At 51.4% G+C, this 15,505-nt stretch overlaps 2 protein-coding genes across 3 annotated transcripts in view; both read left to right on the top strand.

Annotated features, from left to right (window-relative positions):
- MED27 (mediator complex subunit 27) overlaps positions 1-14,632 on the top strand; it is a 201,810-nt gene extending 187,178 nt beyond the window's left edge. Inside the window, exons 7-8 of one of the 2 annotated variants that reach the window (XM_036856692.1) lie at positions 11,918-11,995; positions 14,072-14,632. In XM_036856692.1, coding sequence (XP_036712587.1) covers positions 11,918-11,995; positions 14,072-14,206 — 213 coding nt within the window. In that variant the 3' untranslated portion in view covers positions 14,207-14,632. The remainder of the gene's footprint in view (positions 1-11,917; positions 11,996-14,071) is intronic. The other variant, XM_036856693.1, reaches the window with a different exon arrangement.
- Positions 2,063-2,540, top strand: LOC118897458 (TP53-regulated inhibitor of apoptosis 1-like). The gene has a single exon (XM_036856694.1). The coding sequence runs from the start codon at positions 2,063-2,065 to the stop codon at positions 2,291-2,293; it is 231 nt and encodes a 76-aa protein (XP_036712589.1). The 3' UTR covers positions 2,294-2,540.
- Positions 14,633-15,505: the final 873 nt, after the last annotated feature.

The raw sequence follows: 15,505 nt of genomic DNA, 5'->3' as shown, positions 1-15,505 counted from the left end.
ACAGGCAAGATACCGTCCTTCTCAGATAGCGCTTGATCTCAGAGCCGTGACAAGGGGTTCGAAGCAGGATGAAGCAGCGGTGTCTGTCTTCCCCTCCCCAGTTCCAGCCCCGACAGCCCTGCCCCTGGTCTCATCCCGACAGCCCTGCCCCTGGTCTCATCCCGAGCAGCCCTGCCAGGCTCCGGTGGGCAGTCACAAGCCCTTCAGAGCCCATGCAGATGACTCCTTCATCAGCAGAGAAGGAGGTATCGATCCTGCCTAAGTAAATCCCTAGTCCCCCTGGACCGTGATGCTTCCTCCTGGGCCTCTCAGCCCGCCGAACCCGTGGCACACAAATCCAGGGTACAGATTAGAGACTCCAGCTGCATAATAAAAGCTAAACCCCCATGCTTCCGCTCTCCTGGACTTCTTTCCCAGTTTTAGAAGCCAGTCTCTGCGCTGCTCCCCCATTGCCCCCAGCACTTTGAGGACTGGCTTCATAGCCTTCAGTTTTGAAATAATCATGGTTCCTCTTTTTATGAAACGAGCACTTCGGGGACTGTTTTAAATATTCTTCATAAAACCAGTGCTCATCCTTGGAGCAGCATTGGCTGGCAGGGTTGCCGTCTCTTTAAACATTTAACACACTAGGTTCACATCTTTGACTCCCAGACCCACAAAGAATTTTCTCCTTTGGAGAGAGATTCCTAGTGTCCCTCTCATTAAGGGTGGGTCTGTCTTTGGCAAAACCCGGAGTAGAGACCCAAACTCTTGGATTAATCTCCTTGTATAGCGTTAAAGCATATCCAGCAGATGAAAGTTTATTTATATTTCTTTGAGTTGCAGGACCAGCGTGTGTACGACTAAGTAACAAACGTTTGGCTTTGCTGCCTGTTAGTTTGTGCTCCAGAGTCTCTTTGAAACCCATCGAGATGGGAAGAGGTTCCCGAGAATAGTGCTGTGCTGATCGTCTCCCTGGTTCTGAGCTCCTGGTAACTGGCCCAGAAATTGAGGACCGCGTGACATCACATCAGGGCAACAGGTGGAGGGGGGCAGGAACCTGGTGCCCCTGCCCCCTGCTGGGATCAGCGTGTCCTTTTTAAAAGAACAAAGGGCTTTCACTTGACGCTGGTTGGCCTGAGGGTGGAGCTCGGCACTGAGGTACCCTCAGGGCGTGCAGTCAGGCCCTGCAGTGGCGTCCACTGAAAACCTAGACCTTGAGGCGCCCAATGATCGCAGCCTCGTGCCCTTTTACCAAGGGCCAGCGGGGGGAGTGATGCGGCCAAGGTCACCCAGATCATTAGTGATGAACCCAGGACTGAACCCCGGCCTCCCGACAGCTCCGGGTCTTCTTTCCCACCTCGCTGCCTTTTGTTCACATTAATACAGGCCAGAGAGAAGCTCCTCTTCATAGTATGTGGAAGCAGGTATTGACTGGAGGAGAGCCAGATCTGGGTCTCTACCAGACTTCTCTTTTAAATAAGCAGCTTCTAGACACTTGTACTTAACTTTTCCTGTTTATTAATCTTGCGGGACATACTTTTAATAGGCAGAGGCCCCAGCTCTCCTAGCTCAGCCGGGGAGGGCTTGGGCTTCGTGGGCTGCGTGCTGGCCGGTAAGATAATGTACTTAGTGCCGTTAGTCCGTTGCATTGGGAAGAGCGCCACCTAGCTGCTGGAGCCGGTGTCCAGGCTCAGCTCCCACCCCGCGCTGCGTGGCTGCAGTCCTGCCCCCTGGTGGTGGGAAGTGGGCAGAGACCTGCAGCGGCCCGTTCACCTGTGGTTCCCCAACACTGCTGACATCAGAATCCCCCGGGGGCGCTTTTTAACAGCACAGGTCCTGGCCCCCAGCCTAGACAGCCTTCCAGAAGCTGGTGGGTGGTGCCCGGCAGCCCCGCCTCCAGAGTCTGTACGCCTCACTTCTGCTGCACTGCAAGCTCTCCCCTCCAGCCTGGAAGCCCGCACAGAGTCAGGACGATGCCTGCAACCTTAGTGGACTCAGGAATCCCCGAGGACAGTCCCTGGGCCACCAAGAAATACAACACATTCTTGCTTTTTAAAAGAGGAAACTGACCGCTGACGTCATGAACAGCGTAGGGGAGGCTTGCACCGACATGAAGCGTGAGTACGACCAGTGCTTCAGTCGCTGGTTTGCCGAGAAATTCCTCAAGGGGGACTGCTCCGGGGACCCGTGCACCGACCTCTTCAAGCGCTACCAGCAATGTGTTCAGAAAGCAATAAAGGAGAAGGAGATTCCTATTGAAGGACTGGAGTTCATGGGCCATGGCAAAGAAAAGCCTGAAAGCTCTTCTTGACCTTGACAGTCACCTTGAAAATAGACTCCTCAAATCAGGAAATTGAGGACTCTGGATCGTGTCAGTTAAAGCTGTGAAGATAGCATCGATTTGATGAATTTAGGAGAGAGGAGTTTCCTGTCCTCCTTCTTGATATTTTTCTCTCATTTGTAAAAGATGATGAAAAAAATCACTCTTTGCTTTGAAATTTCTGGCTTTGGCATCAGCAGAAACTCAGTGTGCTAAATAATGGGATTATGGTTGCAATACTTGGTCTGGGATCGGTTTTAAATATATCTTGTATGTAAATGCTGATAAGCTTGTCAGGATGACTAAGGTTGCCTGAGTTATGCTTCGAAGGACATCACTTGTACACTGTACTGGGGTTATTGTTCATGGAAGCAACTGGTGAGGATCTGTCTTTTCTCTCAGGGAGATAATGCTTTGGAAAGGGTTCCCAGCAGTTTCGATCAATGCTTGGGAACACAGTTTTATTTTTATATAGTAACTGAACTGTTAAGATTGCTGGTGGACTGGGTTAGCCAGGAGGAAGACAGCTTTTAACAGCTCCCTGCCATAAGAAGAGGTGTCGGATCTCATATTAAGATGTGAAAGCTTCAAGAACACTGTGAACACCATCTCAGAGCTCATGGTGTAGTTCAGCAGTTAAGATCCTTGGAGTGGCTGTGCAGGAGGATCCTAAATTGCAAAGATTTGCTGTTGCCAGCTTTCAACTTAAGTAAATGAATTAAGTCAACCTGTGTATCATACAGGTGCCAAAATGCTGCATCTGGTTAAGTGGGGGGAGAAAAGAGTTCACTTTATTTGCCTCCTTTACCCACCCTGCCCTGTAATGCCTGTAATCATGAAGATGGAACGAATTGTAACATTTAGTTTCTATCATTATTTGCCCCTGAAACTCAGTGCACTTTATGGAACTACCACCCTGTAACCCCACACATCCCATATATACACTGGGGGGAGTTTTATCATTTTAAAGTGAAGATTTATCTAAGCTAGGTAGTATCGTATAGCAAATGGAAACCACTGGTTTCTAAAATTTCCACAGTAAGCTACACAAATATCTTAAAATGTTTATATAATGGGACCCCCAAAAATGTCAGGATCAGGTGAGCACTTACACACTTTAGAATGTTATGTAGTCTCCACAGTTGCATATCTTAGTGATGTGGTTCAGTTTTTTTTAATGTGCCCATATAGTATGAAACTTGATTTACAGAAGTCCTAGGTCCTATTATCTCTTCTCCACTTTACCAATTAATAACTTCATATTTAATGTGACCAGTCCTTCATGTCATTGCAATACATTCTGCATGTATGTTTTGACAGGTTAAGGTCCATTATACAAAAGATATTTGGAACCAGTTGAGGGAGTCCAGGCAGCAAGCTGGAGTTAAGTATAACTGTCCTGAAGTAAGCCTGGCCACAAGCCAGTCAAAACCTTACAGGCTCTTGAATCTTACCACAAAACTGTCTGGTTGAGCCTTGAGAATAAAACAAATGTTATTATAAAAAAATAAATAAATAAAAAATAAAAGAGGAAACTGCTGGGGGATGATAAGATATTAGGAGAGTTTTGGTCCCATCCCTGCGTCTCACTGATCCTTTCTGTGTATCACCACTCTGTCCTTTGTTCTTCCCTTATGGATAAAGAACAGAGTCTGTCTGGCCGCCATAAAACCCAGGCTCTGAGGGGCTGACCTTCTGCAGAAAATAGTCTTGCTGGACTTGAACCCGTTCTCTTTGCCCTCACGGCTCAAGGAGGGCACAGGTGGGAAGAAGAGGGGGCTCTGTACGCCAAAGCCATCACTACAGCAGCGGGAGTTCCCCCTTTTCTTAGCACACCCCCCCCTCCTTAGGCTGTACTTTTGATTTTCCTTGGTTAATATGCCTGCCCACCTGACTTAACGCTGCCGGCTTTCATTTGCCCTGTTTCCCCCCTTCATTCTGCAAGGCAGAGAGACTCATTCAGACTTGAGATCTTCTTGAGGGTCCTGTGTTGGGATTTGTTCAGGGTAGGTGCTGGGTTCAGGGTAGGTGGTTGAGTAAGATGGGCAGAAGCTTTTGGTAGTGAGGCAGAGGCACAGCTGTGGAAGTGGTAAGAGCTGAGGTGCAAGCGAACGGACTTGGGACTGAGTCCCACCTCTACCCTCAGAGTCTTGGGGTCTGTTCCCTAGTAGGGAGGAGATGGCCTCATGTGCCCCCTTTCCACACACTCCCACAGCCTCTGTCCCCCGAAGGCCTAGGGCCCTGCTCTGCTGCTTGGCTTGGGCAGGTCACTTAACCTCCCTGTTACTTCGCTCTCTCACTTGGAGTGGAAATTGTCTTCCATTTGTAGTGCCATCCCAAGGTCGTCGGGATGGTGAGGAAAAGATAGGATGACTCCCATGTGGTGGGTGTTTGCCATTTGTCAAGCGCTGTTCAAGCACTTTCCCTGCACTGACCCATTTAATCTTTGTCCAAGGTCACCCGGCTCTTAAGTGACAGACAAGATCCAAATCTGTGCAGTCTGGCCCCAAAGCCCAGGCTCCTCACCGGGCCGCGTGGTGTAGACCAGCCCTTGCTCGGAGCTGGTGCTCAGTAGACGTCGACTTGCAAACCTGCTGTTAGTGCAGGCGGTTCCACTTAGGGTTCAGCTAAAACAACTCCTGATCTCCGAAGGACCCTCTAGACGTCAGAAGCTCTTTGCACACAGTATGGTAGAGGAGCTTTGGGAGACTTGTTTTGACTGGAGCCTCCTTCTTCAGTGCGTTGACTGGCAGCTATTCCAAGGTCTCTTGAAAGATCCCTTTCTCCCCGGCTGAGCTGAGCTCCCCATCAGTTCGGGTGCTGGAAGACCTTCTTTCTCTGCCTCTTTGAGCCTGGGGGAGAGGGAATTTCAGTAAGCCCTGGTTGGTGGAGGAGAAAACTGAAAGTAAGGTTCATAAAGCAAAGTGGGTGTGTTGGCAGCAATAGAAATGCCACCCTACTCTAGGTAAATAAATCACCTGCAGTCCAGCCTTGAGATGGGGTTGAGGGGGAGGAGGTGCCCACCCCAGACTAAGCCAGAGCATCTGCAGTTTTTCTTTGCCTTGAGACGAAACGGGACATTTCTTGGCGAAGTCCCCAGTGTCTGCATACTCCTTGGAGTCGCTCTGTTTTTCCCTGCGCGTCCTCTTCCGCCCTTGCTGGTTTCAGCACAGTCTCCGCCCCCGGCCTCTCCCCCCCACCCCACTCCTCTTTGCCGCATCCCCTATCTCCCTGGCTGACTGTTACTTTCATGTCTTCTCCTCCCTCTTTCCTTGGGTTCGCCATCTGCTTTGATCTTTTCCGAGCTCTTTTCAAACCAGCACTCACTGGTGGATGAATGGCCTCCCTTTCTCGGGAGCATTAGTGCCCTTCTGTGGCCTCCGCTGCCAGACAGGGTGGCTTTCATCTCCCAGGGGAATCTCATTAGCTCAGCATCACAATGGGACCCCAATCGAGGCTGGACTGGTCCAGAGTCGATTTAAATTAGTTAATAGCAATTTTTTGTTGTTGCCCCAGGCCTGTTTTTTCCCACATCTTGGATGCTGAGCAAAAAAAACAACTTTGTTGTTGAAAAGCGGGAAGCAAAAAAATATTGAAAGTGGAATGCTTTGACAAAAAGGAAGATCATTGCACGTGAATTTCTCCAACATCTGACAACCATGTCTTACCTGCTGCTTTGGAGTTCAGCCACAGGAACCTGAAAACCAGTCGGGGAAGTTTGGGAGGGAGGGAGGGAAAACATAATAGCAAATTAGCTTTGTTTCCTTCTATTAAAATATTTCTGTAATTGGTGATGGGAAGTGGAAGAAATTAAACGATCATGTCAGCACTAGAAAAAGCTGCCACCATTTGGCAATTAAGAGAATATACTGGGCCTTTTGAAAAAAGAGGCTGAATTTGGCCAGATTGCCGGCCCAGTAATGTAAAAACTGATTCGGTGCCCTGCCTGGGAGCCAGATGCCAAAACAGAGCTTTGGTGCGCGACTCCAGCCGTTTCTGGAGAAGGACGTTTTCTGGTTAATTCAGTTTGTTCTGCTCTTGAGAAGCCTGTTACCCACCAGCCACATTTGCAGGTCTAACCCGCGCCGGGCAGTGGGCCTCTGGCTTGCCGTAGACTTTGCCTGCCGGGCTGGGAGGTGGTGGGCAGGTGGCACCGGGGCCCCGGGACGTGAGCCTTTATCAGCAACCCGGAGAGCTGGCCAGGGTGTCTTAGGAGGGAGGTGGTGTAGGCTCGGGCCTGCAGGGTCTGGGCCCACGTACCCATTGCCCCTCGCAGCTGTTGCCCCTCGCCAGCTGTGTGGCCTGGGGCATCTTCCCAAGCTCTGTAAGTCCCCACTTCCTCGTCTCTAAAATGGACCCAGGGGAGCCCCCGCCTCAGCTACTGTGGGGATTGACTGAGCGGGACGCATACGTCCTGAGCCCTCATTAACGTGGCTGCCATAGGTTAATGAACTTATCCCGCAGTCCTGAAGGAGCACCTTTCAGGAGGAAGGAAAACCCTACCTATCCACCGCCACCCACTGTGAAAATATTTCACTTTGGAAATACTTCACCACTACCACGCCCAGCCCCTCCTTCCGCGGCACCGTTATGAAATTTGGGTAGTATCGCGCATTGTGATTCATGAAAAAGACAGGCTCTCCTTTGGGTTTGTAGTCCTTCGTGTCATGCCCCAGAATGGAACGCCTTTTCCCCCGTAGGGCCCAGAATACTCAGCCCCCTGAGCGGCCTGGCCCCTCAGCCGCAGCAGGGGCAGGCCTGGGGGTCTGTTGGAAACGCCCAGTCTCAGCTCCACCCCACACCTACCTGCGAAATTCGCAGCTGCTCAGTAGCAGGATCCCCAGGGGATTTGGGTGCTGAGTGACAGTTGCACCTTTCTGCATTTTAGCATTGCTAAGAATAGCTGGAGAGGCCGGCTTGATTTCTGGGCCCCAACCCAGAGATTCTGATTCTAGGTCTACACTGGGGCCCAAGAACTCACGTTTCCAGCACATTCTTAGGTGATGCTGCCGCTACTGGTCCGTGAACCACATTTCAAGCGGCCCCCTTCTGGAGGTTTCCTAAGTCGCAGCTTGAACTTGAGTGTGCCGCCACTTACGGGACTCGTGGACCTGGCAAAGGCCATGGCTCATCTTTTAGACGGGAAACGAATAATCCAAGGAGGGTACAGTATTTCAGTCTGAAGAGGAGAGAGAAGGCTGCTGTAACAAACAGACCTCATAGTTTTTCTTGTTCAAACAATAAAAGTTTATTTCTTGCTCCCACCATACACCCATCCTGAGTTGTCGGAGGGCTGGGCTCCACGCAACCGCTCTGGGATCCGGCTTGACGGAGGCTCCGCCGCCTTGCAGATCCACCGTCTGAGGGTGTGGCTCCCAGCATTGCAGGGGGAGGGGCGTCCTGGAGAGTCCACACCTGCTCTTCACCATCTCCTGTGGAAGCAGCACACGCCCCTTCCTCTTCCTGATGCTTCGGTCAGAACTAGCCCTGTGGCCCAACTCTAGGAGAGACCGGAAAGTTCCCCCGTGCCAGGAAGGAGGGAAGAACCGGCCAGTGAACCCCAGCAACTCCCAGCAGATGGAAAGTCAAGATTCCCAGCAGAGTAAGGGTAGACCAGGGTCTGGAGTCCTTAGCTCCTGTCCCCCGCTCCCAACCCCGTTAAGCCCCTTGTCTCTATCCTCAAACCTCACATGAGCCAGTCTCCCTGGACGTCTCAGAGACAGAAGGGATCATCCATTCAGTCAACACACGACTCGAAAACCTTTGTGTCAGGCACTAGGCAGACATGGTGTCCGGCCTCTCAGAGTTCACAGCCAAGTTAGGGAAGCTGACACTAAACCAAAACTGCAAAAAAAAATAATTATACAAGCTCAGTTGTGAGGAATGCTGTGAAAGACGAGATCTGAGTAAAGGGACATGACCCGGTCGGGAAGCACAAGCATCTAGACCAGGCCCAGAAAGAGGAAGAGGAGCCAAGCAGGAGAGAGGGAGGCGAGGGGAGGAGGGAGGGCTCTGAGGGAGGAGGAGATGGAGCACGGGGAGCTGAAACCCTCTCAGAAGTGGGAGGGTGCAGGGAGAGGAGGCCGGACCAGGTCCTGCACGTTTGCACTTCTGGATTCTATCCTAAGTGCATTCACATGCTCTGAAAGGGTTTTCAGTGGGGAAGTGACATAGTTAGATTTAGAGCTTAGTAATAATAATCACTAACATTTATTGAACAGCATGCACATGTTATTTTATTTAATCCTCACAATTATCCCAGGTGATGGGTAATGTTTGTTATTATCCCCCCGTTCCGGATGGGAAAACTGCAGCTAAGAAAGATGAAGTAACTTGCCCAAGGTGGCATTGCTGGACAGAACAGTGGGACAGAACAGAGCCCAGAAAGAGAGCAAGTGTGTGCGTGGGGCGGTGGGAGACGATCTCGTGACCGACCACTCATCTCAAGGCTGCCACCTAATTTGCCAGAGTTTAAAGGTAACAGTCTTGTTCTTGATGGAGCCAGAATTTGCACCTCCAGAGCCACAGGCTTGACCCCTCGCCACAGAACGCCCCCTCTGGGTGCCACAGCCAGAGGAAACCAGCTGGGGCTCTTCTGGTCATCCCGACAGGAAGAGGCGGAAGCTTAGCCAGTGGACTGGGAAAAAGTAGAGGGATTCCAGATAAATGAGCTGTAATGCAAGAGGCTGCTTGAGTACAAGTGGGAGGAAAAGCCCAGGTTTCCAGCTTAGGCTGCTGGGTGGATGGCCGGTCATTACTGAAAACAAACACAGGAGGAACAGGTCTGAAAGAGCGCCTTAGATGTCCCTGTAATTAGCATGATGCCTTGCCTGGCTTGGCACCGTGCAGTCATCAAAACTCAGCCAGAAGAGGTCAAGTCCAGAGGTCAGCTAAGGAAGGGAGGGGTAGATGACCACAGGTTTGCCAGGCCAGACACCCAGCGAACAGGAGGATGAGGGGCAGAGATGCTTGGCACTGTTTGGGTAAAGGCCCTAAAATCCAAAGGCCACAGGGGCCAGGCAGGTAGCACCAGGGAAGCAGGCCGGGTGTGAGACTGGGCACACCAAGCAAACTGCAGGTACCTGCCCTGCCCAGAGGCACTGCCCCTCCTTAGCTCCTGCTGATGGTGGCCTCTTGGATCTGTGGGGGCCAGTGGGCAGGGCCAGCTCACAGTCACAGGGCCCATCATATATGGTTGGACTGACTTAATCTTCATTAGCAACCCATCAGGCAGGTGCACTGTTACTGCCCCCAGACCTTCCAATGTGTTGAGAAGCCGAGGATCCAAGTTAGAGGACATTCTCTGAATTTTAAATGTTGGTCATCCTTGCTAAAAATTGTAAAAAGAAAAGCAAAGAAAACATGCAGTCAAACAAAGCCTCCCAGCCTCAGACGTGGCCTCTGGGTGATCCGTCTGTTTGGGAAATCGGGCCCCAGGCCAGGTGCCCGAGGTACCAAAATGGACGGATCTAGACTCATCCAGGGACTGGAGACGGATCCTCTGCATCTTGGGAAAGGAGCACACCCGCAGCTGGGGGACATCGGACACACGACACACCTGCTCTGCGTGCTTGTATGCCGGGTGGGGCTTCTAAGAGGCTTGTAAAATAAACAGTAGGGGCAGGAGAAGGAATTCTCCGGAAACTTTGCTTCTTTTGTAATGGCAAATGTGATTGTAAGGAATGTCTTAATCAGCCTATAAATGGCACTTGTATGGGTTTTTTTTTTTTTTTTTTTTAGCAAGGCATCTTGATGGGTAAGAACCAAGCTTTAAGCAGGTGTCATCGGGGCCCAGTTTGCTTTGCTGCATTTTGTAGCCGTTCATTTCACCCTGCCAATCACTACCCGCCATTTTGCCAAGTTATCATTCTACTGTTTTTTTTTTTTTTTAAGCATTGCTCATTTTAGAAAGCTGTCTGTCAAAAACGCTTAAAATAAAAACAGTCTTTGCACTTGAAGGAATAAGTGCCATTTATCTTGAAAGTCATTTGGGTAAGAATTTCTCAGCAATGTTGGATATGTGAACCATTGCTGTATTTGCAATGAAGCCAGTACAGGTGTTTCCGGTATGTGGCCTTTGATGAGTGGCCATTTTAAAGTTTATTTCTTTATTCAACGAATATGTATTGAGCACCTGCTAGATGTCAGGTGATATTCTAGGCCTTGGGGACACAGCACGAACTGGATGAGTGTGATCCCTGCCTGCACAGAGCTGATAGTCTAGCGGGGTTCACCAGCCGCCAGGCAGGCCACGAAAGTCCAGAAGGAAAGAGGGCCAGTCCAGGGGCCGGGGAGAGCAGAAGAGAGGGGGCAGGTGGGCCTGAGGCACGGCTGGAGGGTAAGCACTTCACATGCGTGACCATTTTATCCCAGGGGAGATTGCATCGTAGAGGTTCGGTGAACTGGGGAGCCTGCATCCTCACTCTTCAGGGTGTAGCCTCTCTGGCCTTGGGTGTGGACACACAGCTGGACTAATTTCTGGATCATTTGCGACTCCCCGTGCGGGACCTGGACCAGCCCTGCTGGTTTCCACCTGGTCAGTTTGCTTAACTGCTGCCGAGGCCCGTCAGCACACCGTGTTCACTCTTGTTCACAAAGTTAATCATTTTATCGGGGGGTTTTTTGTTTCATTTTGCTTTTTGACCACAACATTTGTAATGGCAAGACCCCCTAATGAAGACAATCAAATAAACCATGAGTTTGAACACAACTATCAAATTAGGAATAATCTATTACTTTGCTGATGGATGGCAGGCATTAGCAATCCATGGTGTCATCAAATATCAGAACTACAGGGGATCTTAGACGAACCCTTTGCTTTTCAGGAGGGACACTGAGACCCAGAGGGATTGAGTAGTTGGATCAGGTCAGCAGATAGAGCTGGGACTTAAACCTAGTGCATGTTGTATCTGGTCCCCAGATGCCTCTAGTGAACTTAAAGCAGTCATGCCGTTGGCCCTGCTGGGGGAGTTATGGGTCAGTTGGTATGGCCCACTAGACCACAGCTTTCAGGGAGCTGGTCAGACAGGGGACCACACTGGGAGTGGCACGGCTTTTCAGAAAGGTAACGGTAGGATCTGTGAGGCCTCAGGGAAAGATCATCAGAAAATGATCAGGGTCACAATCACAGAATATGTATGGCTACAAATTATGAGCCAGAATGGGAATTAAAGGAAGTAGAAAGCCCAGTTACGCTGGCAGGAAAACTGTTCCCGGGTAAAGATGAAGTCGAATGTGGACAGTTGGAAACGAGCCTCTGCGTCCAGGCAGTGTTTCACGCAGTGGCGGGGCTTATAAAGCCCGCTGTGATCTGCCATCTCTTTACCCCTCCACTGACCTCTGGCCACGCCTCTCTCAGGTGCTGCAGCCTGTCTGGAGTTGCTGGAAGGTTCCACACTTCGCTTGCTTCCGGGCCTGAATACCTGTGTCCCGTCTGCTTACAACGCACCTCCCCTCCCCTTCCCTGCCCCCAACTTTGCTAACTAATTTTCAAACTTCAGATTTTATTAGATGTCTTTTCCTCCACGAGACGTCGTATAAAAAGAGCGCCTTCATCTTGTTTTCTCTGTGCTGGTTCCGAGTAGCTCTAACCCAGGCATTGTCCTTGGTTCCCAGGTGACGGACCATGCCACCACCGCCCTGCTCCACTACCAGCTGCCCCAGATGCCTGACGTCGTGGTCCGATCCTTCATGGTAAGTGGCTTAAGGAGTCAAGTCTCCCCCTTGAGCCTGGGCTCCTCAAGTGAAAACAGGCAGCTCGGAAGGTAGCTGGACCGTCTTTAGCTCGCAAGGGCCTCGCAGGGGGAAGACGGTGCAGTTTGGAAATGATACTTCCTTTCAACTGGGAAGAGATCTGGGAGAAACCATGTCCTGCTTAATTAGCTGGTGTTTCTTTCCTATCATTGCCGAACACATGGTGGTTTCAGAAGTGACCTTCCAGCGCAGTTTCCAACGTTGATTTAGTCAGTAGGTATTTATCGAGCTCCTGATCTGTGCCGGGCCCTGTGCTTGGCGCTGAGCAGGTACAGTGACACCGTTCTTCCAAGACCCCTACTCCTTAGATTCCCAGGTCAGAGCTCAGGATGGGGAGGGACCCAGAAACAGCCATCCCCCGGTGTGCTGGGGTCGGCTCCCGCCAGCTCCCGTTTAACGTTCAGAATTCCTCGAGCTAGTTGTTCGGCCATCGGTGACTTGACCTCGAACCAGAATATTCACGTGCTGGAGATCGGTCCTGCATGTCAGGACTCCCCTCTGCCCCCCGCTCCCAGCCCTGGAGCCAATTCATTGACTGATCGCATGCCCGCCAGTCGGTCTCAGCAGGGCCAACGCCTGGCCCCACCGTATCCTGGCAGACGTGGCCAGCTGTTTCAGCGCCACGCTCACAGGGCTTCGTGCTCTCGCGTCGCTAGGCTCCACCTCTCACTGCCGCTGACGCTCCCATCTTAACTCCGGCCAGTAAGGCTGCCCGTTAGAGGACATGCTCAGAAAATGGGCCCATTAGCCAGTCCTGCTCCGTGCCAACAGCCAGGCGGAGTTCTGCTCGTCCGATCCACCTCGCCACGTTTGCTGCCACCGTTAGGCTTCCAGGAGCCTGTAGTTCCTTGCTCAGAAAATACAGCCCGGCTCACTGATCGGCTCACACGCTAGGGAGGCTGAAGAAGCAGGCTCAGCGGAGCCGCCGCACAGAGGTTCTCTCGTGTAGAGAGAACGACTTCAGTTGGCAGTCTCTAGCGAGCGCTTCCGTTTTGGATGGATAGAAAGACTCGCTCTTTCACCTAACATGTCGTAATGCCCAGTTCCCCTTTGGTAACTGACTTTGGGGTTTGGGAAGAATAAATAGTTTGACTGAATGATCCACTGACATCCTCACGTTTATTGCCAAAACTTCGAACCCTAGCCTTTGGAAGGGGGACAGCGTGGGTGAGCCGCGGTCTGCCACCAGGAAGGCAGCTGTGCCGAAGCAGAAGGGTTTGTATCCGTCCCCTCGGCCGACCTCTCCAAAGAGCAGTTTCCTCTTGCCTGATTCAGGAGGATGTTAAATGACGAGATTCACACACCCCCGTCGCAGTGGGAGCTCGCCTCACTCGTTGGCCTGCTGCCGTGGGCTTGGGTTGGTACGGCTGTGAGTCTCCTTGAGCTTGAGAATTGAGTTATGAGAGTCTCATCCTTATGTATGATGCCCGAAGGACCTCTGCACTCTGAACCCCTCCGGCGCGTACTTGCCCTGTATTATGTTATTTGGTGGCACCAAGTTGTCCCTGCCCTCCCCCCAGGTGTGTCGGGCCACGCTGTGACAGTGAGCGGTGCCCTCTGAAATCAGATTAGAAAGAAGGCACGTCGACCTTAGTGGGGAATTCTCCACTCACCCTCTCTCCGCACGTGTCTGGGGCCACCTCTGGGTGGTGAACAAGGACAGGATCAATGCTGATGTTCCGGACTCAGATGAAACGTGGTTCTGCCCCCGCCGGGCCGCGAGGCTGCGCCGTAGTTCACGGCTGCGCCTCCGGGAGCGCTGCCTGCCTGAGAGTAGGGATTTCTATTTTAAAACTCCCTTAGTTGGGAGGGGCCCAGGGCACCAGAACTGAGAATCAGCAGAGCTGTGACCTTGTGGATTCGGCACAGAGCTTTCTGTAAAATCACAGGGCACCTCTTGGGGTCACAGGCAACTCAAGCTCTCTATCCTGGTGATCATTAGGCTTGACAGGAAGGATGACATCGGAAGCACCCGGATCCCATTTCTGTCATTTCTCTCCTCACTTCTCTTTTTAGACCTGGTTAAGAAGTTACATAAAGCTGTTCCAGGCCCCGTGCCAGCGCTGCGGGAAGTTTCTGCAAGATGGCCTTCCCCCGACGTGGAGGGATTTCCGAACCCTCGAAGCCTTCCACGACACCTGCCGGCAGTGACTCTGCCCCCGCCCCGGGCCAGCCCGCAGACCCCCATCCAGCACCTTCCCAGACAAGCCCTCAGTCATAGTGATGGCTCAGACGTGTCTTCGCGGCCCGGATAGCAGTAGCGCCGCCCGCTCGCTTCCGCAAAACAGCACGTCGTGCGCTAAGGCCGAGCTTCTTGAAGAGCAGACTCAGTCTCCGTTAATGGGACTGTTGTACACCTGAGCTGGCGCGTGGAAGGCAAGGGGACCGTCTTAGGACTCACTATACGGAAGTTAGGCCGCATGTTCTCCCGTGAATGTTCGCAATACCAGTCCATTGACCCGCCTGGATCCATGTTCTAAGTCATTTTATAGTTGGAATGAGCCTTTGTGTCGTGCTGAGTTTTTTGGTTTGTTCCATAACTTATTTTTATAAGGAATAAACCTTTTGTACCCAGGACAAGGCTTTGTCTCCGGTTTCTTAAAGTACCTTTTACATTCGGTTCCGTGCACATGTGAGCAGATCTGGGCCTTTTGAAGGAAAAATAACTTAGTAATGTCTGCATTTGAAATAATTCTTTTTGAGGACACATTTCCCTGTTTCTTGCTTTCGGGAGAGAGGGAAGTGTTGGCAAATATTCCATTTCAAAGACGTTTCAGCGGCTTGAAAAATGGATTGTTCTTTTTGAGGGAAAAAGTGCACAGATGTTTCATTTTACTAAACCATTCACACACACATATACCAAAGGGAAGGGATTCTGCCTGTGTTACCAGCCAGAACACGTGTGAGTGGGCGGGACAGGCGTGCCTGGCTTGTTTGTCTCGTTTTGTCCTAAATGTTACCGCGAACAGATTCCAGCCCAGTCTGCTGAGTTTATTCAGGGCCTCGCCCCTAACATTTAAAGCCATAACCTGTTTATATGAAGAAGTGTTGCCCTGCTGAAGGTCTTGAGAAGGACAGGGGAGTCCCCAGAGCTTTCCGCAGGCCCAGCCTAGGTGACAAGTAATGTCCTCTTTGCGGTGAACAGTGCCGGAGAGATGCTGCCTTCCAAGATGTCCAGAAGAATGGGTGACTCCCATCTGGGTTCTGGTACCACCCAGGCCCTCCACACCTACCCCTGCCAGGCTACAAAGAGCCAGAGGATAAAGGGGGTTTAGTGATGGGGGAAGCGATAGAACAGTGCCACTCCAAGTATGGTCCAGTAGCTGTGGCATCATGGGAGCTTATTAGGAACACAAGTCCTTGGGCCCCACCCCGGGACGGCTGAATCAGTGACTCTGGGAGGTGGGTCTGGCAACATCGTTGTTAACAAGCCCCGCAGGTAGCTGATAC

The sequence above is a fragment of the Balaenoptera musculus genome, chromosome 6 (assembly GCF_009873245.2).
Source record: "Balaenoptera musculus isolate JJ_BM4_2016_0621 chromosome 6, mBalMus1.pri.v3, whole genome shotgun sequence".
NCBI classification, from domain to species: Eukaryota; Metazoa; Chordata; class Mammalia; order Artiodactyla; family Balaenopteridae; genus Balaenoptera; species Balaenoptera musculus.
Note: the sequence above shows the minus strand (reverse complement) of the source record. Positions and strands in the feature narration are given on the sequence as shown.